The 25346-nt window shown below is 39.6% G+C and overlaps 1 protein-coding gene across 1 annotated transcript in view; it reads left to right on the top strand.

Moving 5' to 3' along the window:
• The window catches only part of LOC135278069 (uncharacterized), a 186324-nt gene that overhangs the window by 149778 nt on the left and 11200 nt on the right, over positions 1 to 25346 (top strand). The window contains exons 37-50 of the mRNA XM_064384684.1: positions 643 to 795; positions 3131 to 3259; positions 3387 to 3467; positions 4474 to 4602; positions 4730 to 4810; positions 6875 to 7003; positions 7131 to 7211; positions 9275 to 9403; positions 9531 to 9611; positions 10284 to 10461; positions 12020 to 12094; positions 14090 to 14124; positions 19821 to 19909; positions 23085 to 23120. Of these exons, the coding sequence (XP_064240754.1) occupies positions 643 to 795; positions 3131 to 3259; positions 3387 to 3467; positions 4474 to 4602; positions 4730 to 4810; positions 6875 to 7003; positions 7131 to 7211; positions 9275 to 9403; positions 9531 to 9611; positions 10284 to 10461; positions 12020 to 12094; positions 14090 to 14124; positions 19821 to 19909; positions 23085 to 23120 (1406 nt within the window). The remainder of the gene's footprint in view (positions 1 to 642; positions 796 to 3130; positions 3260 to 3386; positions 3468 to 4473; positions 4603 to 4729; positions 4811 to 6874; positions 7004 to 7130; positions 7212 to 9274; positions 9404 to 9530; positions 9612 to 10283; positions 10462 to 12019; positions 12095 to 14089; positions 14125 to 19820; positions 19910 to 23084; positions 23121 to 25346) is intronic.

Here is a 25346-nt window from a genome sequence, read left to right as displayed (position 1 = left end):
AAGTCAAGGAAGGGTCAGGTGGAGAGAGAAATACTATGCTTATTCAACAAAGCAACTGATGGGAACAGAAAGACCGTGGGTGACATCTGAGCAGGGCTTGAAAGATGAGGAAGATTTGCTCCTACGGACATCGAGGGCAGTGTGGTATGGAAGTTTGAAAGTTTGCAGTGACTTTAAGGAATAGCTAGCACATGAGTAGAGGGAAGAATGGGGTGTCTGCTGAGTGTCATTTGCTTCAAGGAGTGCAGGTTTCGGGTGGGAGAGGACATGATCTAGGTGTTTTGTTTTATCAAGACAACTCTGGATGATGTCTTCTAGTTGAAATATCACAGGAGTGAGACAGACAGAGAGACTCATATTCATCTGATGGCAGAGGTAAGGATCTGAGTGAGGGAGGCGTAGGGGTTGACAGACACAAGTAGACCGATGCAGGTGATGCATGAAGTACCCTGTCCATAAGTCCCGGGTGGTGATATTTGTTGCTTCTCCCTTTTGGTGCCGTCTTCACTATCCTGTCTTCTCTTCCACCACCACATTTAGCTGAAGCCCTAAGAGGATGGTTTGGGCTTGTTCTGAATATGGCCATGCTGGTCAGACACACTTTTTTATTGTTGTGGATGTTGTGTGCTCTTCTTTTGGTAGAAAAAAGAGATCGTCTCTGAGGCACCACCTTTGCTGTTTAGCAATGAAGAAGAGAAGGAGGCACCACTTGGAGGGAAGCCTGTGGAAAAGAAGGTTGAGAGTGCCAAGGAATCATCAGAATTTGGGAGAACTGATGTGGCCGAGTCTGAAAAGGTGGACCTTTTTCTCTCGTATACTTGAATACATTTGTCTCTCATGTGTTGTTTTAAACACACACAATCCCTTAAGTTTTTTGACCACAGAAAATAAATGGCACATTTGTAGACAGATTTGAAAACACAGACAAGGAGTCTGTGTCCCCACAGTGCAGGAAGCCTCTGCAGGGCCTTTCCTCCTGGTCCTTCTACAGGACACATGTACACTGCGGTGTGCCTGCCACTGTCTCTGCAGTTACTGTCATGTCATGGCATCATTGCCTTTCTAACTTGTTCTCTTCTGTGCAGCGTTCCTGTTACCCTTGGTTCTCCTTTGGTCCCCAACTGTACTTGAATTTAAATGTCAGTTTTAGGCTGGGCATGGTGGCTCACGCCTGTAATCCCAGCACTATGGGAGGCTGAGGCAGGCAGATCATGAGGTCAGGATATTGAGACCATGCTGGCCATGGTGAAACCACATCTGTACTGAAATACAAAAAATTAGCCAGGTGTGGTGGCGCACACCTGTAGTCGCAGCTACTCAGGAGGCTGAGGCAGGAGAATCGCTTGAATCTGGGAGACGGAAGTTGCAGTGAGCCAAGATCATGCCACTGCACTCCGGCCTGGCAAAAGAGCAAGACTCTGTCTCAAAACAACAACAACAACAAAAAAAAAAACAGTTTTAAGGGGATGCTAGTTAGCATCCTTTTACTTTTTTTTTTTTTTTTTGAGAAGAAGTCTCACTCTGTCACTAGGCCGGAGTGCAGTGATGAGACCTAGGCTCACTGCAACCTCTACCTCCCGGGTTTGTGCACGCCACCATGCCCAGCTAATTTTTCTATTTTTAGTAGAGATGGGGTCTCACCATGTTGGCCAGGATGGTCTCCATCTCTCGACCTCGTGATCCGCCCGCCTCGGCCTCCCAAAGTGCTGGGATTACAGGCGTGAGCCACCGCGCCCTGCCTAAACTCATTTTTATATGTAACAATAATATTTAGTGTTAATGTGATTTATTTTGTCAGAAGTCAGTTTTTAGGTAGCTTTTTTTTTTTCTTTTGAGATGTGAGTCTCATTCTCTTGCCCAGGCTGGAGTGCAATAATGTGATCTCGGCTCACTGGAGCCTCTGTCTCCCAGGTTCTAGGATTCTCCTGCCTCAGCCTCCTGAGTATCTGGGACCACAGGTACACGCCACATGCCCAGCTAATTTTTGTATTTTTAGTAGAGATGGGGTTTCACCATGTTCACCAGGCTGGTCTTGAACTCCTGGCCTAGGGTGATCTGCCCACCTCAGCCTCCCAAAGTGCTGAGATTACAGGCGTGAACCACCAAGCCTGGCCTTTTTGTTAAGTTTTAGTCTGTGGCTGTGATACTAAAGGAATAGGGATGAATTTTAGAATATCAGGTCTGGAGCATTATATTATCAGACCAATAATGTTGATTTTAAATGTTAGAGATCTAGTAAACAAAAAGGGACTCACTTGGAGTCTGAAAGTAGGACAGAAGTGATGGATAGGCATGGGAAGGCTTGTGGTCACACCATGCCAGGTCTTTGGCTTACAGTGCTTACAGGTGAGGGATACGTATTTGACCACGTATGTAGTTTGTGGTTGAGTCAGCTGCTGTCTCTTCTTCCCTTTGGGAATGAGATAGAGCGAACTCATTCAATTGTGTATTTTTTAATCTCCAAAATGTTTCTCATTATGGAACTAATGGATTGTTTTTCTTTCTTTCTGTTTTTCCTGAGACGGAGTCTTGCTCTGTCCCCAGGCGGGAGTGCAGTGGCGCAGTCTCAGCTCACTGCAACTTCCGCCTCCTGGGTTCAAGCGATTCTTCTGCCTCGGCCTCCCGAGTAGCTGGGACCACAGGCACGTGCCACCACGCCTGGCTAATTTTTGTATTTTAAGTAGAGATGCGGTCTCACCATGTTGGCCAGGATGGTCTCGATCTCTTGACCTCATTATCCACCCACCTCGGCCTCCCAGAGTGCTGGGATTACAGTCATGAACCACCGTGCCCGGCCTGGATGGTTTTTCTAAGAAAAATTTTAGATACTATACAAGGTTTATATAGTATATATAATCTGGAAAGATTATCGCTAAACCTTGTGTATACAAACATATATATATAACTTTGTATTTATAAACATATTTTCTGTTATTTTTGATAGCTCCATAGTGTTCCATTTTGTTAGTGCTTCATTCCCTTACAGAGTGCTCTTTAGGCTGTGGCCAGCCTTCTGCTCACATAATACAGCTGTAGGGACATCTTTGTTGTGTCCATCTTTACATGTGTAACTTCCTTGAGATGAGCTCTTAGAACTCTAATCACACGTGACCGTCCCTCCTATTCCCAGGGCCATGATCCTGATGCCCGCCCCAAGAGCACAGGTGTCTTCCAGGATGAAGAGCTCCTTTTCAGCCACAAGCTCCAGAAGGACAATGACCCAGATGTTGACCTTTTTGCCGGCACTAAAGCAACCAAGGTCAGTTCCAAAGGGTTCTCCACATTATGGCTTTGTTACTGTATTGGCTACTGTCTCAACAGCTCACCTAGTTCTCTTTGTAAATTGTTTTCTTTTGGATATTGAACCCGAGTCTTGTTTCTTCTAGTTGTTAGAGCCAAGTGTTGGGAGCCTGTTTGGGGATGATGAAGATGATGATCTTTTCAGCTCTGCCAAGTCCCAGCCTTTGGTATCAGCCTTTCGTTCTCAGTACTGGGTTGTGTGGGAAAGATGATGGGAAAGGAAACTAATGTTCAGTGAGGTGATTAAGGAAAATCTTCAGAGAGTCGTGGTGCTTCCCAGTAAATGAATGGCAAATAACATGCCGAGGGGAGCGTGGGTGGAGGATGCAATGCTTAGTTTGTGGTGTGCCCTATCTTATGTTCCCTGAACTAACATTAAAACATTAACAGTCCAGTTTCTCTGACTGCACTACTGAGAGCTGCACATAGTGAATATGATTAATTTGATATATTTTCTCCCAGTCTCTTACTGTGTATGGTTTTGTAATGTTTTTCCATGGTTGTGAAACATTTAGCCTTACTTACTGTGTTAAAGTCATTTTTTTTTGTTTTTTGAGACAGAGTGTTGCTCTGTTGCCAGGCGCCAGGCTGGAGTGCAGTGGCGCAGTCTCAGCTCACTGCAACTTCCACCTCCTGGGTTCAAGCGATTCTTCTGCCTCGGCCTCCCGAGTAGCTGGGACCACAGGCACGTGCCACCACGCCTGGCTAATTTTTGTATTTTAAGTAGAGATGCGGTCTCACCATGTTGGCCAGGATGGTCTCGATCTCTTGACCTCATTATCCGCCCACCTCGGCCTCCCAGAGTGCTGGGATTACAGTCATGAACCACCGTGACCGGCCTGGATTGTTTTTCTAAAAAAAATTTTAGATACTATACAAGGTTTATATAGTATATATAATCTGGAAAGATTATCGCTAAACCTAGTGTATACAAACATATATATATAACTTTGTATTTATAAATATATTTTCTGTTATTTTTGGTAGCTCCATAGTGTTCCATTTTGTTAGTGCTTCATTCCCTTACAGAGTGCTCTTTAGGCTGTGGCCAGCCTTCTGCTCACATAATACAGCGGTAGGGACATCTTTGTTGTGTCCATCTTTACATGTGTAACTTCCTTGAGATGAGCTCTTAGAACTCTAATCACACGTAACCGTCCCTCCTATTCCCAGGGCCATGATGCTGATGTCCGCCCCAAGAGCACAGGTGTCTTCCAGGATGAAGAGGTCCTTTTCAGCCACAAGCTCCAAAAGGACAATGACCCAGATGTTGACCTTTTTGCCGGCACTAAAGTAACCAAGGTCAGTTCCAAAGGGTTCTCCACATTATGGCTTTGTTACTGTATTGGCTACTGTCTCAACAGCTCACCTAGTTCTCTTTGTAAATTGTTTTCTTCTGGATATTGAACCCGAGTCTTGTTTCTTCTAGTTGTTAGAGCCAAGTGTTGGGAGCCTGTTTGGGGATGATGAAGATGATGATCTTTTCAGCTCTGCCAAGTCCCAGCCTTTGGTATCAGCCTTTCGTTCTCAGTACTGGGTTGTGTGGGAAAGATGATGGGAAAGGAAACTAATGTTCAGTGAGGTGATTAAGGAAAATCTTCAGAGAGTCGTGGTGCTTCCCAGTAAATGAATGGCAAATAACATGCCGAGGGGAGCGTGGGTGGAGGATGCAATGCTTAGTTTGTGGTGTGCCCTATCTTATGTTCCCTGAACTAACATTAAAACATTAACAGTCCAGTTTCTCTGACTGCACTACTGAGAGCTGCACATAGTGAATATGATTAATTTGATATATTTTCTCCCAGTCTCTTACTGTGTATGGTTTTGTAATGTTTTTCCATGGTTGTGAAACATTTAGCCTTACTTACTGTGTTAAAGTCATTTTTTTTTTGTTTTTTGAGACAGAGTGTTGCTCTGTTGCCAGGCGCCAGGCTGGAGTGCTGTGGCACAATCTCAGCTCACTGCAACCTCTGCCTCCCGGGTTCAAGCAGTTCTCCTGCCTCAGCCTCCCGAGTAACTGGGACTACAGGTGCGCGCCACCATGCCCAGCTAATTTTTGTATTTTTAGTAGAGATGGGGTCTCACCATGTTGGCCAGGATGGTCTCCATCTCTCGATCTCGTGATCCGCCCGCCTCGGCCTCCCAAAGTGCTGGGATTACAGGCGTGAGCCACCGCGCCCTGCCTAAACTCATTTTTATATGTAACAATAATATTTAGTGTTAATGTGATTTATTTTGTCAGAAGTCAGTTTTTGGGTAGCTTTTTTTTTTTTCTTTTGAGATGCGAGTCTCATTCTCTTGCCCAGGCTGGAGTGCAATAATGTGATCTCGGCTCACTGGAGCCTCTGTCTCCCAGGTTCTAGGATTCTCCTGCCTCAGCCTCCTGAGTATCTGGGACCACAGGTACACGCCACATGCCCAGCTAATTTTTGTATTTTTAGTAGAGATGGGGTTTCACCATGTTCACCAGGCTGGTCTTGAACTCCTGGCCTAGGGTGATCTGCCCACCTCAGCCTCCCAAAGTGCTGAGATTACAGGCGTGAACCACCAAGCCTGGCCTTTTTGTTAAGTTTTAGTCTGTGGCTGTGATACTAAAGGAATAGGGATGAATTTTAGAATATCAGGTCTGGAGCATTATATTATCAGACCAATAATGTTGATTTTAAATGTTAGAGATCTAGTAAACAAAAAGGGACTCACTTGGAGTCTGAAAGTAGGACAGAAGTGATGGATAGGCATGGGAAGGCTTGTGGTCACACCATGCCAGGTCTTTGGCTTACAGTTCTTACTGGTGAGGGATACGTATTTGACCACGTATGTAGTTTGTGGTTGAGTCAGCTGCTGTCTCTTCTTCCCTTTGGGAATGAGATAGAGCGAACTCATTCAATTGTGTATTTTTTAATCTCCAAAATGTTTCTCATTACGGAACTAACGGATTGTTTTTCTTCCGTTTTTTTTTTTTTAGACGGAGTCTTGCTCTGTCCCCAGGCGGGAGTGCAGTGGAGCAGTCTCAGCTCACTGCAACTTCCACCTCCTGGGTTCAAGCGATTCTTCTGCCTCGGCCTCCCGAGTAGCTGGGACCACAGGCACGTGCCACCACGCCTGGCTAATTTTTGTATTTTAAGTAGAGATACGGTCTCACCATGTTGGCCAGGATGGTCTCGATCTCTTAACCTCATTATCCGCCCACCTCGGCCTCCCAGAGTGCTGGGATTACAGTCATGAACCACCGTGCCCGGCCTGGATGGTTTTTCTAAGAAAAATTTTAGATACTATACAAGGTTTATATAGTATATATAATCTGGAAAGATTATCGCTAAACCTTGTGTATACAAACATATATATATAACTTTGTATTTATAAACATATTTTCTGTTATTTTTGATAGCTCCATAGTGTTCCATTTTGTTAGTGCTTCATTCCCTTACAGAGTGCTCTTTAGGCTGTGGCCAGCCTTCTGCTCACATAATACAGCTGTAGGGACATCTTTGTTGTGTCCATCTTTACATGTGTAACTTCCTTGAGATGAGCTCTTAGAACTCTAATCACACGTGACCGTCCCTCCTATTCCCAGGGCCATGATCCTGATGCCCGCCCCAAGAGCACAGGTGTCTTCCAGGATGAAGAGGTCCTTTTCAGCCACAAGCTCCAAAAGGACAATGACCCAGATGTTGACCTTTTTGCCGGCACTAAAGCAACCAAGGTCAGTTCCAAAGGGTTCTCCACATTATGGCTTTGTTACTGTATTGGCTACTGTCTCAACAGCTCACCTAGTTCTCTTTGTAAATTGTTTTCTTTTGGATATTGAACCCGAGTCTTGTTTCTTCTAGTTGTTAGAGCCAAGTGTTGGGAGCCTGTTTGGGGATGATGAAGATGATGATCTTTTCAGCTCTGCCAAGTCCCAGCCTTTGGTATCAGCCTTTCGTTCTCAGTACTGGGTTGTGTGGGAAAGATGATGGGAAAGGAAACTAATGTTCAGTGAGGTGATTAAGGAAAATCTTCAGAGAGTCGTGGTGCTTCCCAGTAAATGAATGGCAAATAACATGCCGAGGGGAGCGTGGGTGGAGGATGCAATGCTTAGTTTGTGGTGTGCCCTATCTTATGTTCCCTGAACTAACATTAAAACATTAACAGTCCAGTTTCTCTGACTGCACTACTGAGAGCTGCACATAGTGAATATGATTAATTTGATATATTTTCTCCCAGTCTCTTACTGTGTATGGTTTTGTAATGTTTTTCCATGGTTGTGAAACATTTAGCCTTACTTACTGTGTTAAAGTCATTTTTTTTTGTTTTTTGAGACAGAGTGTTGCTCTGTTGCCAGGCGCCAGGCTGGAGTGCTGTGGCACAATCTCAGCTCACTGCAACCTCTGCCTCCCGGGTTCAAGCAGTTCTCCTGCCTCAGCCTCCCGAGTAACTGGGACTGCAGGCACGCGCCACCATGCCCAGCTAATTTTTGTATTTTTAGTAGAGATGGGTCTCACCATGTTGGCCAGGATGGTCTCCATCTCTTGACCTCGTGATCCGCCCGCCTCGGCCTCCCAAAGTGCTGGGATTACAGGCGTGAGCCACCGCGCCCTGCCTAAACTCATTTTTATATGTAACAATAATATTTAGTGTTAATGTGATTTATTTTGTCAGAAGTCAGTTTTTAGGTAGCTTTTTTTTTTTTCTTTTGAGATGCGAGTCTCATTCTCTTGCCCAGGCTGGAGTGCAATAATGTGATCTCGGCTCACTGGAGCCTCTGTCTCCCAGGTTCTAGGATTCTCCTGCCTCAGCCTCCTGAGTATCTGGGACCACAGGTACACGCCACATGCCCAGCTAATTTTTGTATTTTTAGTAGAGATGGGGTTTCACCATGTTCACCAGGCTGGTCTTGAACTCCTGGCCTAGGGTGATCTGCCCACCTCAGCCTCCCAAAGTGCTGAGATTACAGGCGTGAACCACCAAGCCTGGCCTTTTTGTTAAGTTTTAGTCTGTGGCTGTGATACTAAAGGAATAGGGATGAATTTTAGAATATCAGGTCTGGAGCATTATATTATCAGACCAATAATGTTGATTTTAAATGTTAGAGATCTAGTAAACAAAAAGGGACTCACTTGGAGTCTGAAAGTAGGACAGAAGTGATAGATAGGCATGGGAAGGCTTGTGGTCACACCATGCCAGGTCTTTGGCTTACAGTGCTTACAGGTGAGGGATACATATTTGATCACGTATGTAGTTTGTGGTTGAGTCAGCTGCTGTCTCTTCTTCCCTTTGGGAATGAGATAGAGCGAACTCATTCAATTGTGTATTTTTTAATCTCCAAAATGTTTCTCAATACGGAACTAACGGATTGTTTTTCTTCCTTTTTTTTTTTTTTGAGACGGAGTCTTGCTCTGTCCCCAGGCTGGAGTGCAGTGGCGCAGTCTCAGCTCACTGCAACTTCCACCTCCTGGGTTCAAGCAATTCTTCTGCCTCGGCCTCCCCAGTAGCTGGGACCACAGGCACGTGCCACCACGCCTGGCTAATTTTTGTATTTTAAGTAGAGATGCGGTCTCACCATGTTGGCCAGGTTGGTCTCGATCTCTTGACCTCATTATCCACCCACCTCGGCCTCCCAGAGTGCTGGGATTACAGTCATGAACCACCGTGCCCAGCCTGGAGTGTTTTTCTAAGAAAAATTTTAGATACTATACAAGGTTTATATAATATATATAATCTGGAAAGATTATCGCTAAACCTTGTGTATACAAACATATATATATAACTTTGTATTTATAAACATATTTTCTGTTATTTTTGGTAGCTCCATAGTGTTCCATTTTGTTAGTGCTTCATTCCCTTACAGAGTGCTCTTTAGGCTGTGGCCAGCCTTCTGCTCACATAATACAGCTGTAGGGACATCTTTGTTGTGTCCATCTTTACATGTGTAACTTCCTTGAGATGAGCTCTTAGAACTCTAATCACACGTGACCGTCCCTCCTATTCCCAGGGCCATGATCCTGATGCCCGCCCCAAGAGCACAGGTGTCTTCCAGGATGAAGAGGTCCTTTTCAGCCACAAGCTCCAAAAGGACAATGACCCAGATGTTGACCTTTTTGCCGGCACTAAAGCAACCAAGGTCAGTTCCAAAGGGTTCTCCACATTATGGCTTTGTTACTGTATTGGCTACTGTCTCAACAGCTCACCTAGTTCTCTTTGTAAATTGTTTTCTTTTGGATATTGAACCCGAGTCTTGTTTCTTCTAGTTGTTAGAGCCAAGTGTTGGGAGCCTGTTTGGGGATGATGAAGATGATGATCTTTTCAGCTCTGCCAAGTCCCAGCCTTTGGTATCAGCCTTTCGTTCTCAGTACTGGGTTGTGTGGGAAAGATGATGGGAAAGGAAACTAATGTTCAGTGAGGTGATTAAGGAAAATCTTCAGAGAGTCGTGGTGCTTCCCAGTAAATGAATGGCAAATAACATGCCGAGGGGAGCGTGGGTGGAGGATGCAATGCTTAGTTTGTGGTGTTCCCTATCTTATGTTCCCTGAACTAACATTAAAACATTAACAGTCCAGTTTCTCTGACAGCACTACAGATTTGTTTGTGTAAATGTTTGTTTGAAAGACCATTGCATACACTGTGGTGACTAAATATTTGTGCCTTTCAGGTGCAAAGCTTTGAATCTGAGTTTTAGCCTCTGTATGTCATTTTCTCCCTTAGCCCCAGTAAATTTTTGTAAGTACTCTATTTTCTTTTTATCATAGAGAGGATTCTTGTGACAGTCACAGTCTTCAGAATGCTGTTTCTGAAATGCTTCCTTTGAGTTGGTTGAGCCCTCATTTGAGAAAGTATTTTTAAAACTGAGAAGCCAGGATTGTTTTCTGCATTATGATTTTTCCTTAAAAATGCTGTTCCACAACATCCTGGCCATTTGCATTTCCACAGCTTGTTGAAGTGTTTAAAGTTTAAAAAGAAAAATTGATTTAACATTGTTTTGTTTACATTTTTGGCATAACAAGGATGATATATTTGCTACAGAAGAAGTTAAACCCTCTCAAAAAACCAGAGAGAAGGAGAAAGCATTGGAATCCAATTTATTTGATGATAACATTGATACCTTTGCTGCCTTAACTGTAAAGCCAAAAGAAAAGTCCAATAAGGAAGTGGAAGCCAAGTCTATATTTGATGATGACATGGGTAAGTTTGGTTACATCTTGACCTAGAGAATCCTTACCTTTCCATCGCTTGGTATTTTTCCTGCTACCTTTTCTTGGAGGTTTTCTGGAAAATGCACCCCTAGCGAGTTTCCTTCAGTGTAATCCCGAGTTAAGCTGAAGATTTATTTACCTTGTTCTAAAAGAGAAGTAAGGGATGGTTCGTCGTCAAAACTTTCAAAAGACATGGAATGTAAAGGTAGACTTTTAATGTGTAAGATAAAGATTGAAGGTTAAAATGCCAGACCTTGCCTGTGTAAGAGTGTCTGTTGCCATGGCTTCCCCTTTGTCCTTCCCTCTCCTGACAATAGCATATTGTTCAAAGATAAGAAACCAAAGCTTAAGAAGCTGGAAGCCATCATCCTCAGCAAACTAACACAGGAACAAAAAGCAAACACCACATGTTCTCTCTCATAAGTAGGAGTTGAACAATGAGATCACATGGACACAGGGAGGGGAACATCACACTCTGGGGCCCTTCAGGGGCCAGGGGGTAAGGGGACAGAGAGCTTTAGGACAAATACCTAATGCATGTGGGATTTAAAATCTCGATGATGCGTTTATAGGTGCAGCAAACCACCATGGCACATGTGTAGGTATGTAACAGACCTGCACGTTCTGCACATGTTTCTCAGAACTTAAAGTTAAAAAACAAAGAAAACACAAAAATTTTAGTTGGGCTCTTAGTTTTTTTCGGAGGTAGGATAATTAAGACTCATGATGAGTGTGACTTTGTAACTTGGAGGACTATACTCACTTTTCAAGATGTTTAAAAATTTAGAATAAACATATGTGAGTTGATTATATTTTTATACACAAAATATGTAAGTACTTGTGTAAACTTATACTCTGGTTGCTGGTGTAAGGAAAGCCTGTGAGTGATTTTACACACCAGTTCATAGACTGGTAGTGTTGGATGAGAGCCCAAAAAAGGCTCTTTATTGTCTTCTTTAGGATTACAACACAGTTTATGTATGTCTCATTTGTCCCTTTCCAATCCAAAGGCCTGTGTATGTTCTCCCTATATATTGCTAATGAAGAAATGAAGACTTAGAGATCTTATATGACTGTGGAAGATAGCTACTCAATGGAACTAAGGTTCTGTGTCCTCAGAGTGACATGGAAGTGACAGATATGCTAAATTTACTTTTTTTTAAATGTTTGAGCTCCAGAATAAATAATATATTTTGCCTATAAAATAGACCTGTCTTTAAACTGTACTGCCATCTTGTTTTTTCTATGTAGTTGATTTTACACAACTCAAAGGAAACATTTACCTCTTTATTTATTTATTTATTTAGGAGGGTCTCACTATGTTACTCACGCTGGCCTCAAATCCCTGACCTAGCCTTAAGGGATTTTCCCATCTCAGCCCTACAGACATGGGCCATCGTGCCTGGCTCCATCTTATGTCTACACATTCATTTCAGTGGATAAGAGTAAAGGTAGAGGTAGTGAAATGGCCTAAATACAGCAGTCGAAGAAATGAGTTGATAAACTGTTAAAAGTGATCACATCTTTTTTCTTTTCTCCCTCTATAGGTAGGGCTTTGGAGTCCACCCCTTCTGACAATCCAGAGACAAGCACAATATTCCTGAGAAAATCTCGAACAGATGGTGAGACACCATGTTTTTTCCACCAAGAAAAAGAGTGAAAACTCTTCTTCTTTGATCAAATGTATTGTAGAAAGTATTTAGAAAAACTCATATTGGTTTAAATTTTTCAATTTTTCACATATTCAGTTGTCTTATTTTACCATGTGATATACTTTAATTGTTATTGTGTTAGTGAAAACATGTAAACTTTTTATTTGTACAGTTTACCCTCTTTTGATCAACACAATTTGTCATGTGATGGAGGAGTTGTAGATTTATCTTTATTTAATAATTCTTTGTCCCTTTTCCCTTGCTCCAGAGAGTACATTTTAAAGTTGACTGATAGAACTTAGGCTTCACCTTGGTTTCCATTTAAACAAATTAAAAAAAGAAAAATAGTTGTTCATCAACAAGGATTGAATCTGTGATTCTGGCCTCCTCTTCCACAGTCCTCCGACCACATGCATTTATCACATCCAAGTTTATGCTAATCAAAACTTCTATTAACCTTTTAATTTGATGTAATGTAAATTTAAACATGCCCTACTCCTGCTTATTTTCCTCAGTGTTATGTGAAATCCTTGTTTGTTTGCTAAAAAGCCATACACAGCCAGGTTTTCCTGTTGATTGAAGCAGCAAGAATACAAGTGAGGATCTATAATCATATGTGAAGTGATGCAGCACAGTAAAATATGGGAGTTTGTAACCTTTGTTTCTTGTAGTTTGAGTAGACTTTGCCTGTCTTGAGTCAGTTATTTCTGTCTAGAATTTGTGTTCCTTTATGCATTACTATAAAGAGATACCTAAGGCTGAGTCTTTTATAACAAAAAGAGGTTTAATTGGCTCATAGATCTTCAGGCTGTACAAGCATGGCTTCAGCATTTGCTTCTGGTAGGGGCCTCCGCAAGCTTACCATCATGATGGAAGGCAAAGGGGAAGCAGGTGGTTCCACACTTGTGAGAGGGTGGGGCGGGGGTAGAGGGAAGGTGCCACGCTCTTTTAAACTACCAGAATGAGAATTTGCTTATTACCATGGGGATGGCACCAAGCCATTCATAAGGAATCCACCGTGACCCAAATGCTTCCCACTAGGCCTTGTCTCCAACATTCAGGATCACGTTTTAACATGAGATTTGGAGGGGGAAATATCCAAACCTTATCAGAATTGTTTTCCCAGTTCCTTCCAGAGCCATGGGCTTCTCACACGTAGAGAGCATGGAAGGAGTTAAAAAAAAAAAAAAAAAGCCACTCTGTGTCCCTCACTGTTCAGTGATAGCAATGTTTGCCTGCAAGGCCCTTTTAACTTTAAAAGTGGAGGCAGTGTAGGAAACAAAGCATGGCCTAGGTCACTCTTGGAGCTTTTGTTATTCTGACCTTTTTTTAGGAAAAATAAAAAGACTTTTTGTGCTGCGGACACCATGTTCAATGAAGTTTATATACTCATTTTAAAATCTAAACTTAAAAAGGTTACTTTCCTGTTGTGTAAAGACTCTTTTTTTGGTTTGTTTTGTTTTTAGTGACATATTAGTAGGTGACCACTAAGTGTGGTTCGAAATGCTTACTGGGATTCTGGTGCATCTAGAGATAGGTGCCTGGCCAGGAAGTAGTTCTTAGAGCTGTTAGCTCTGAAATTCTGGTAAAAAAGTAAGCTATGTGTAAATGCAGAATGAGAAAATGCTAATGGATCATGGCTCATATATGCAACTTTTTTATTAGCTAATTTTTTCATCTGGCCTCATTTTTTTGCCCTTTCCTTTTGTATACAAGGTTTCTTTCATTTGTATATAATAGAAACAAAAAGTAAACTAGTCCAAAAAGTAAAACAAAGTTTTTATATTTTGCTTTATGAGATGTATCATGCCAGATAATTTAAATATAAATTGTTGAAATAATTTTTTAAAATTGAATTTGTTCCCATTTTATTTAGGAGTAATCAGTAAGACGTTAACAACTAGTTTTATTTTATGGTATTTGTATTAGAAGTGACCAGTTTGTTTGTTCTTTTTTCTTTCTTAGTAGAAGAAATAAGAAAAGGCAACTATACAAACCATGTAAGTAAACAGTCAAAAAGTTAAAAAACTGATAGTTTGACATAAAAGTATGTCTCTCTTAATTACTTTAAATTATAATGAGGACCCCATGCTGATAGTATGGACTTCTTTTTGTGGCTTTTCTAAATCTGTTAGATTTTCCTAAGTATCAAATGTATTCAGAAAAGTCTTGAGCTTAGTGTGTCCACCTTTTAAGAATGTCTGACATTTAAGTTAAATTTCAATAGTCTGATTGTGGTATAAAGATCTGCCTTAAATATTGAGTCATATTTTTAATTTAGCTAAGTTAATTGTCAGCACTGTCTTTTAGTTAATTGTAAGCACTGTGTATTGACTTTCTGCCATAGCAGGTGCAAGCATAGCTTCCTCACTACACCATGACCTTATTTTTCTCCCTCTGTTTCTTCCAATTGTAGCACACTTTTTCATTAAATCTAATATTTACATGATTATGACTATGCAAATATTATTCAGTGCTAAGTCATACGGTGTTTTCATTGTGCCTCTGCATTACATATTCCTTCATTTTTTCTCTGAACCAGTTCTGAAATCTGAGCACTTCTGCACTTCTTCTGGATCATGTCTTTCTTCGTAGCCTGTGTTACTTTACCCAGCCAAATGCAGTAAGTAGCCCCTGGCTGGTCTGTTTGCTTTCAAAACCATTGTTTTTTAGCATGAAACTAATTTTCTGACTATTTGTTTGCCTGTTTTCTAACAGCCATTTCCCCCATCAAGTGTTGTAGCATCTATCATGTGCCTTTCCAACTATTTTCCATCTGCTAAAACGTCTCTGTTCCATTTTTCTTTGTTGTGGAGGTGGGGTGACAACTTACTTTGGCCTTTTGTCATCCTAATTCAATATAGAGTGACTTTCCCTAGATATGCTCGATGTTTGCTTTTCTGATTCTTTTTGTGCTATCTCCTTAAAGTCTTTTGGGATCCTCCTATAACTGCTGTCTTGTGTGGGATCACCTGTGTCCTAGATTCTGTGTTTCCTTCTGTCCTGTTATCCTGGGTGGAGATGTTTAGAGATCTGCCCAGACTTAAAATCCCTCTTTTTTGATAGAGAGTAAACCTCTAGGTTGAATCTAAATTTTATGATTCTGAAGATACTCTACAATGTGCTCGCTTCACACTGTTGTTCTTACAGTGTTGCCATCGTGTGATACATTGTTTGTAATTGGCTTTTATATATCTGTAGAACCTTTTTTAGGAGCTTCTGTCTCTCTGAGATTCTGAAACATTGTAACAACAGCTTAGTGGGACTCTTTTCATTTTATTGAGGCTACTAAGTCTGCAGACTATCTGTGCTTGATAATTTGTTTCACTTTCTCTGTTACTTTATTTCTGATAGTCTTGTTATTCATACACTAGGCTGCTTAGACCAGTATACCTGCATTGGTTTTTAATTTTTCCCCTTCTATTTTTCAGTTTCCCTTATTATTATAGATGGAGTTTTTTTCATGAATGCCCAAAGTCTTAGAAATATTTAAGTTAGTTAAGATTTATTTATTTTTAGCCTGGTCAACATAGCAAGACCTCATCTCTACAAAAAGGTGAAATAACAAATTAGCCAGGTATGGTGGCATGTGCCTTCAGTTTTGCCTACTCAGGAGGCTAAGGTAGAGGATTGCTCCAGCTCAGGAGATTGAGGCTGCAGTTAACTATCATTGCACCACTGCCCTCCAGCCTGGGCAACAAAGTGAGACCCTGACTCAGAAAAAGGAAAAATGTTATTCTTAAAAAACATATCTAAAATTTGTCCTGCCAAAAAGGAGAGAGAAAAACATAAACTTTAGTTTTCATTTTATTTTATGTTTGCTGGCAAAAATGCTGTCGTTGATTTATTTATATATTTTTATTCTATAGGTTTTGGGGGGAACAGGTGGTTATATGAATAAATTCTTTAGTGGTGATTTGTGACATTTTGATGTACCCATCACTTGAGCAGCATCCACTGAAGCCAATTTGTAGTCTTTTATCCCTCATTCCACTGCCATTCTTTCCACTGTGTCCCGAGAGTCCATTGTATCATTCTTATGCCTTTGCATCTTCATAGCTTAGCTCCCAGGTATGAATGAAAACATACAATGTTTAGTTTCCCATTCCTGAGTTGCTTCACTTAGAATAATGTCTCCAATTCCATCCAGGTTGCTGGGAATGCCCCTAATTTATTCCTTATTATGGCTGAGTGGTGTTCTATGATATATACATATATATGTGTGTGTGTATATATATGTGTGTGTGTCTATATATATACACACACACATTATACATAGACATATGACAGTTTCTTTATCCACTCATTGATTGATGGGCATTTGGGCTGCTTCCATATTTTTATCATTGCAAATTGTATTGCTGCAAACATACATGTGCAAGTATTGTTTTTGTATAATGCCTTTTTTTCCTCTGGGTAGATATCCAGTAGCAGGATTGCGGGATTGCATGGTGTTTCTACTTTTAATTGTTTAAGGAATCTCCACACTGCTTTCCATCGTGGTTGTACTAGTTTCCATTGTTACCAGCAGTGTAGAGAAGTGTTTTCTTTTCACTGCATCCACACCAACATCTATTATTTTTGTATTTTTTGATTATGGCCATTCTTGCAGGAGTAAGGTAGTATGGCATTGTGGTTTTGATTTTCGTTTTCCGGATCATTCATGATGTTGAGCATGTTTTCATATGTTGGTTGGCCATTGGTATATCTTCTTTTGAGAATTGTCTGTTTATGTCCTTCGCCTACTTTTTGATTGGATTTTTTTTCTCTTGTCCATTTGTTTGATTTTTTTGTAGATTCTGTGTATTAGTCCTTCATCAGATGTAGAGATGGTGAAGCTTTTCTCCCATTCTGTGGTTGTCTGTTTGCTCTGCTGATTGTTCCTTTTCCTGTACAGAAGCTTTTTCGTTAAGTCTCACGTGCTTAATCTTTGTTTTTGTTGCATTTGCTTTTGGGTTCTTGGCTATGAAGTCTTTGCCTGAGCCAGTGTCTAGAAGGGTTTATCAAATGGTATCTTCTAGAATTTTTATGGTTTCTGGTTGTAGATTTATATCCTTGATCCATCTTGAGTTGATCTTTGTATAGGTGAGCGTTGAGGATCCAGTTTCATTTTCCTGCATGTAGCTTGCCAATTATTCCAGGCATTAAACCGTATATGGTTTAATTTCTTCACATTATGTTTTAGTTGGCTATAGGTATTTGGGTCTATTTCTGGGTTCTCTATTCTGTTCCATTGGTGTATTTGCCTATTTTTATACCAGTACCATGCTGTTTTGGTGACTGTGGCCTTATAGTATAATTTGAAGTCAGGTAAAGTGATGGCTCTAGATTTGTTGGCTTTGCTTAGTATTGTTTTGACTAAGTAGGGTCTTGGTTTGTTGCATATGAATTTTAGGGTTCTTTTTTTTTTTTAGTTCTGTGAAAAATGATAATGGCATATTGTTAGGAATTACATTGAATTTATAGATTGCTTTTGGCAGTGTGGTCATTTTTACAATATTTATTTAAGCCATTCATGAGTGTGGGATGTCTTTCTATTTGTTTGTGTTATCCATGATTTCATTCAGCTATGTTTTATAGTTCCCATTGGCATATCAGAAAGATAATCCACCATGTTTAAGTAGGTTTCATACCAGGGATACGTGGATGGTTTAACATATGGAAGTCAATAAATATGATATATCACAGAAAGAGAATTGAAAGCAAAAATCACATGATCATCTCAATAGACGAAGAAAAAGCATTTGACAAAATCCCTTTTTGATTAAAATGTTTAAAAAGCATTTGACAGCATCCTTTTATGATTAAAACCCTCAGCAAAACTGACATACAAGGGACATACCTCAATGTAATAAAAGTCATTTATGACAGACCCACAGCCAACATAATACTGAATGACGAAAAGTTGAAATCATTACCCCTGAAAACTGGAACAAGGCAAGGATGCCCCAGTCTCACTACTTTTATTCAGCATAGTAGTGGAAGACCTAGCCAGAGTAATCACACAAGAGAAAGAAATAAAGGGCATCCAGATCAGTAAATAGGAAGTCAGACTGTCACTGTTTGCTGATAATATGAACGTATACCTAGAAAACCCTAAAGACTCCTCCAAAAAGCTCCTAGAACTGATAAATGAATTCAGCAAGGTTTCAAGATACAAAATTAATGTACACAGATCAGTAGGTCTGTTACACCCCAACAGCTACCAAGCTGAGAATCAAACTAAGAACCTCAACCCCTTTTACAATAGCTGAAAAATAAAGTAAAATACTTAAAAGTACACCTAAGCAAGGAGGTGAAAGATCTCTACAAGGAAAACAATTTTAGTGTTTTTAATGGGTTAAAATGAGAGGCAGCAGGTACAATGGAAGAAGTCAGTGGGTGGGCACTGGTATCCAAGGGGAACTGGACCTTTGATGGTAAGGCTTTAGTTTTGACTTGTTAAATTACTAGGTATGATTATTTTCTAGTTTTTGTTATTATACCTTAAAACCACTAAGTAAGCCCTTCCATTTCTTGTTAAAGATCATAGCATTTCATACTCTGATTTATGCTGACTGAAGTTAGATGATTTGTTTCTATTTTGTGACACCTTAAATAATACCTACAAAGAGTGGTCTGTTAGTAGTGTTTTTGTTTTAATTAAATGTAGTAAGATGTTGAGTCCAAATGATGACTCAGTTAGTTTGTCAAACACTTGTTGAAGTTTTTGATTTATTCAGAATTCTATGCTCAGCAGCTGGATGTAGGAACAGTTAGGGCCCGCTGTTACTTTTATGGAGAGGCATACTTTCTCATGAGAATACTTAGTCTCTTGTAACCAGTGGTGAATCTGACTCATTAGTGTACCAAAGAAACATGTTTTGGTGTGGCTGCTGGCAAACAGATCCAAGAGGGTAGATGTAGTCAAAGTTGCTGAAACAAGGAAAGAGAAAAGTGGTATTCTATGCAGAGAGTAGGGTATAGCAGGAAAATGCCTAGGGTGCAGCTCAAATGATTTATAGAATGAAATTAAGTTTTGAAATTAATGGCAAGTATTGTCGAAGAGTCTCATTTGAGTCATGTCATGGCTGTCTTATTTAAACTTGAAGGGAAAGCTAAATTTTTTAAGTTGTCATCTGTTTTCAGGGTGTGAGAGAATATTAAATTGTTACTAATTTTATCCTCCACATAAGAAAACAGGACTAGAGAAACCTATGGCTTCCTCACTTGTTGGTGGTCTAGCAACACTGGCACACAGAGTCTCTGAATCTGAAACTTGTTTTGTCACCGGAAATAATACATTTAGGATTAGTAATTTAGTAAATGTATTAGTCTCTTATTCACTGCAATAAAATGTTCTTCTACGATATTATTTAATACGTTACATTTTACTGTAGTAAATAAATAATAGAAATAGAAATTCTCAGATCTTATTTTAAGCTTTTCTCATTATTTATAAAGGGAATTCATAAAATCCTTGTTGGGTTTGATGACAGGTACCTTATTTAGGGCAGCATTTTATAACCTGTATCTCAAACATCATCTCTGGAAGTTAAGAGCCTCCGATGAGTTCTCTATAGAGTGCACAAGATGCCACACTCAGGCAGTTCACAGAGTGTAAGAAATATCCTAGTGCTTTGTCATTTGGCATTTTAACCGATAAAAAAGTACACCTTGATAAGTTTAACTTACACTTTCTTTCCTTCCCCTTCAGGTATCTACTGGGCTGTATAGTTCACGTTCGACAGTTTTCCTTGACGACAGCACAGCCAGTCAATGTCATCTTAAAACGACACTAAAGCTGTGAGTACAACCATAGTGTCAAGGGACAGATTCCTTTATTCTAAAATTTATTATTTCAGCCATTTGGTTGTCCTCTTCAGCAGTCATTTAAGAAAGTGAAGTCAACTATATATCGATATACAGATTCTAAATATGAAGTATCAATTTCTCTTTTAAGAAATCTTAGATGTCATGGTAGAAGGAAAAATCAGTTAGCAAATAAGCAGTCCCAGAAAAGTATAGCCGTTTTTTTGGTGCCTTTATGCCTTAAGACAATGTTGACTGCAATGAAAAGGACCCTTTATTGGATTTTTTGTGTGTGAAAAATTAGTTTTTCAATGCATTGCAATGTGTACTACTTTGGACATTAGTCTTGGAAGAAGGAGCAGCTTTTTTTCTTCTGGCATCACAGTCTATCAGCAAATGCAAAAGAATGGAAATCATAGCAGTCTCTCAGTCTGTTCTTTTGCATTTGCTGAGGAGTGTTTTACTTCCAATTATGTGGTCCGTTTTAGAATAAGTGCTATGTGAAAAAATAGAAAAAAAGAAACTCAAAACCGTACAACTACACAGAAACTGAATTACCTGGTTCCTGAATGACTGCTTGGTAAATAACGAAATTAAGGCGGAAATAAGTAAGTTCTTTGAAACCAATGAAAACAAAGACATAATGTACCAGAATCTCTGGGACACAGCTAAAGCAGTGTTTAGAGGGAAATTTGTAGCACTAAATGCCCAGATCAGAAAGTGGGAAAGATCTAAAATCGACACCCTAAGATTACCATTAAAACAACTAGAGATGCAAGAGCAAACAAATTCAAAAGCTAGCAGAAGGCAAGAAACAACTAAGATCAGAGCAGAACTGAAGGAGGTGGAGACACGAAAATCCTTCAAAAAATCAGTGAATCCAGGAACTAGTTTTTGGAAAAGATTAACAAAATAGACCACTAGCCAGACTGATAAAGGAGAAAAAAGAGAAGAATCAAATAGACACACTAAAATATGCTAAAGGGGATGTCGCCACTGATCCCACAGAAATGCAGACTATGATCAGAGAATACTATAAACACCTCTACGCAAATAAACTTGAAAATCTAGCAGAAATGGATAGATTTTTAGACACATACATTCTCCTAAAAATAAACCAGGAAAAAGTCGAATCCCTGAATAGACCAGTAACAAGTTCTGAAATTGAGGCAGTAATTAATAGTCACCCAAAAAGCCCAGGAACAGATGGATTCACAGCTGAAAAATAGGGATGGCTGTGAGGCTTCTTTATGTGAAGAAAAGCATCCCAGAAGATTCTGATTTTCACCCCGACTCCATTATTCCAAACTTTGCTGCACATTGAAATTACCTGGGAAACTTAACAACAACTTTGATGCCCAAAGTCATCCCCAATGCTAATTTAAATTAAAACGTTTTATGTAGAAGCTGAGGCAGTTATTAAAGCTCCTCAGGTGATTTTAATGTGCAGCAAAGTCTGAGAGCCGCTGCTTAATTTGAGTTTAGGACAAGAAACTGCTCCTATTTGGTAGGACCCTGGGCAAGTCAGTTTTAAGGTTTGTTTTCCTGATCTGTAAAATGAGTATTGGATTAAATGTGATTACACAGTCCCATATTTCTTGGTCCTTTCCAGCATATAACTTCAAATTCTGTGATTTTAAAATGATTTCAGAGATGAAAACTACTTGAAGGACTATAGACATATCCATCTTAAGTGCTAATGTTACAGGCGTTTTAAAAAGTGCTAATATTGTATAGGCCTATTACTAAAATTGAGATTTGCCTTCCCTCAGTGATTTTGAGCCTCATTCTAGATGCTGAGGGCAAATGAAAGCACATAACTTACATAAGAGAACCTCTTGCTTTCTGTAGAACCTCTTGTTTTCTGATACACAGCATCAGTGGGGAACTTACGAATACAATTACATATATCTGAAGAGCTGTATCTGTTCACAAGTATTTCAGTTAAACTAATTGAAGGTACCTGCCATTCATATTACACTGTGTCATGTTACACTGCCTTGTTAGCACTGCTTATTTTAGGGTCACTGTACTTATCATTGATTTCCTGTGTGCTAATGTTTACTAATATATCTTTTAATAATTATGCAAAAGTGATTTCAGATAATTTTATTTGTTACAAATCACTTTCATTATATATTTTTAGGGAAATAATACAAATTGGGTGGGTAGGAGATAGTAAACTAAACTAAAATGCAGGGCCTAACATCTTTTTTTTGAAACAGAGTCTCACCCAGGCTGGAGTGCAATGTCATGATCTCAGCTCACTGCAACCTCCACCTCCTGGGTTCAAGCAATTCTCCTGCCTCAGCCTCCTGAGTAGCTGATATTACAGGCACCCACCACCATGCCCGGCTAATTTTTTTGTATTTTTAGTAGAGACAGTTTCACTATGTTGGCCAGGCTGGTCTCGAACTCGTGACCTCATGACCTGCCCACCTTGGCCTCGCAAAGTGCTAGGATTACAGGCATGAGCCACCTCACCCATCCCGGGCCTAACATCTTAAAAAAGAAACCACTACTGTATGGGTTAAATTTAAACATATGGGCATATAGACATAAATTGCACGAGGCTGAATGCGGTGGCTCACGCCTGTAATCCCAGCACTTTGGGACGCTGAGGCAGGTGGATCACTTGAGGCCAGTAGTTTGAGACCAACCTGACCGTCATGGCAAAATCCCTTCCCTACTAAAAATACAAAAGTTAGCTGGGCATAGTGGTGCAAACCTGTAGTTCCAGCTACTTGGGAGGCTGAGGCATGAGAATTGCCTGTACCCAGGAGGGGGAGGTTGTGGTGAGCCAAGATTGCGCCACTGCGCTCCAGTCTGGGCAACAGAGAAAGACTCTGAGTCAAAAAATAAATAAATACATAAAATAAAGTGCATGGGACAAAAGGTTTTGTAGGTAGAAGGGCATATAACAGGGAAATATGTTGTTATTTATATATTAGAATCATCAACAGAAACATGTCTTCTAAGAGCATACTGCCTTGCATTTTGCTAAAAGCTAAGAAACGAAAGCAAGAAAGTGCCCTTATGGTACTGTTCTGAACTAGAAGATTTTAATTTCAGGGCCACTAGGAGAGTTTCCTCTGTACCCTTTTTAAAAAATGTCTTCAGGCCTAACAAATGATAACATCTATTGTGACGAATGTTTTTTCTTCCACAGTGTGACCTTAGCGATACATTATCATATCAAGCGAAGGTGAGCTTTTAAAAATCCTGTCTTGTTATTCTGGCTAATTACTTTGCAAGCTGTCAAGCTCAGCGTTAGGTCACAGCTCTAGATATCATAAGCTATATTGTGCCTACTAAAATATTGAAGCAAATTGTTTGTGTTTCTTTGACCCTTAAGCCTCTTTTGATTCTTAAATGACAGAGAGTCCTGAGTATGTTTTTATATTGATTATATTGGTATTCGCTGTGACAGAAATACAAAATTGAGATTTTTTTCAAAATCTGTTTTTAGTTTAGATTTCATAGCTTTACCACTGTTGATATCATGAGCTAGATAATGCTTTGTCCTGAGGACCGTCCTGTGCATTGCAGAAAGTTTAGTAGCATTGATGACCTTTACCAGTAGTAATCCATGACCCAGCTTGTGACAGCAAAAAATATTCCTGAGAACAATACTGTTAACATAAATCTTTTAATGAAGCAGTAACTCTTCTACAACAAAATCTTCAGTAAAAGTGTGTCATGTATTTATATTATTGAAAATCTCTAATGTTGGGCTTAACAGAAGATAGCTGGATTTTCTAGCTCACTTTTTTGCAAATTGCTTTAAAAAAGCAATAAGATAACGTAGTCTTATGCAAATATGTAGTTGGTAAAAGTGTATTTTTAAAGCTTTCAGACAGCTGTGGGTATTCTTTAATACAAAATCAAAACTTCACAAGTGCTAGTTTCTTAAATTACAGTGGCATTTTACACATTAATTTATTCCATCAGCACTCATCGATCTTTCTTAAACAGTAAATGGATCTTTCCACCCATACTTGCATTTATAATATTATGCATTAATTATTTGGAAAATACTGGTTTATGTTTTATTGTATCAAAAAATCACTTTTTTAGTTTAACCACCAATCTTATTTTAAAACATTTTAAAATATTGAGAGGCTGTCAATATTTTATATTATAGTAGAAGGAACAAGTTTTTCAAAGTCCTCAGGAAAGCTTAAATTTTATCACTGGGAACAAATACTTTCCTTGTGACATGAGTGACACATTTCCTCGTGAATGAGAGCACCCTCACTTCATTTATTTTTGAGAATGATAGTTGTACTTTTTTTTAGACCTAGTGTCACTCTGTCACTCGGCTGGAATGGATTGGCATGATCTCAGCTCAAGGAGTCCTCTCACCTCAGGCTCCTGAGTAGCTGGGACCACAGGTGTGTGGCACCACACCTGGCTATTTTGTGTGTGTGTGTGACTTTGGTAGAGACAGGGTTTTGCCATGTTGCCCAGGCTGGTCTTGAACTCCTGAAGGAGTTTAGCTGCAGTGCTAACCTCCCAAACTGCTGGGATTTTACAGGCATGAGCCACTGCACTGACCCAGTTGTACTTTCAAATAAAACTGATGTTCTATGAAAAAAGTGATTGTTCAGTTCACAGTTAAATCTTTTTTTTTTTTTAACAACCATACTGCAGTCAACAGAAGTGCTTCTTGTTAACTTTCCACTTATTCAGAATACTAAAGAGAAATGTCAAGATTTAATAACACCATTTTTACTGCTTCATTAAAGACATTCTTAAGTAACTCAGGCTGTCTTTTTTAAATGTAAGGGACAGTAAAGAATAGAATGCCTACTGGTGTAATTTTGTACGACTGCCTTGATTTATGCTGAGAAACCAACAGTTTTGCCCAATTTTGCTTTTATACAATTATGGCAAGTGTCTATGAAAAAGCAGGCAATATCTTTACAATTTTAAAAAATGTTTTCATTTTTCTTTTATCAGCTTTCTCAGGTTGAATTAGTATGGTTATCAGAACAGTGTTGACCTCTTAGGCCTTCTGGGAAAGGGTTCTTGGGGATCCCCAGAGGTCCATGAAGCATATTTGGTGAACCACTGGTTTATCACACAGGCACAATGTATTAAGTTTTACGAAGTTTAAAGTTCATCAAAGACTGGATTCCTTTAAAATAAAAAGGAAGATGAGTTTTTAATTCAAACTACTGAAAATAAATAAATACATCATGAGAGTGTACTAAAGAGAACTAAAGAGAAAGGAAGCTAGCAATCTGAATCACATTGACATTTATTAAAGTTCTAAGGAGTTTGTTGCCACCACCACTGCTTTGTAAAATGTTCTCGTGTTTCAGTGTGTGGTTAGAAGAGTGAAAATATGTTTGGTTTATTGCCATTGCCTGTTAGGGAGGGTCCGTTCTTATAGGCAGTTCTGACTGGTTATCATATAAAAGACTTT

Source organism: Aotus nancymaae, unplaced genomic scaffold (assembly GCF_030222135.1).
Source record: "Aotus nancymaae isolate 86718 unplaced genomic scaffold, 86718_ANA_hifiasm-v0.15.2.pri h1tg000036l, whole genome shotgun sequence".
Lineage (NCBI taxonomy): Eukaryota > Metazoa > Chordata > Mammalia > Primates > Aotidae > Aotus > Aotus nancymaae.
The sequence above is the reverse complement of the archived record's forward strand: the minus strand, read 5'-3'. Positions and strand labels throughout refer to the sequence as shown.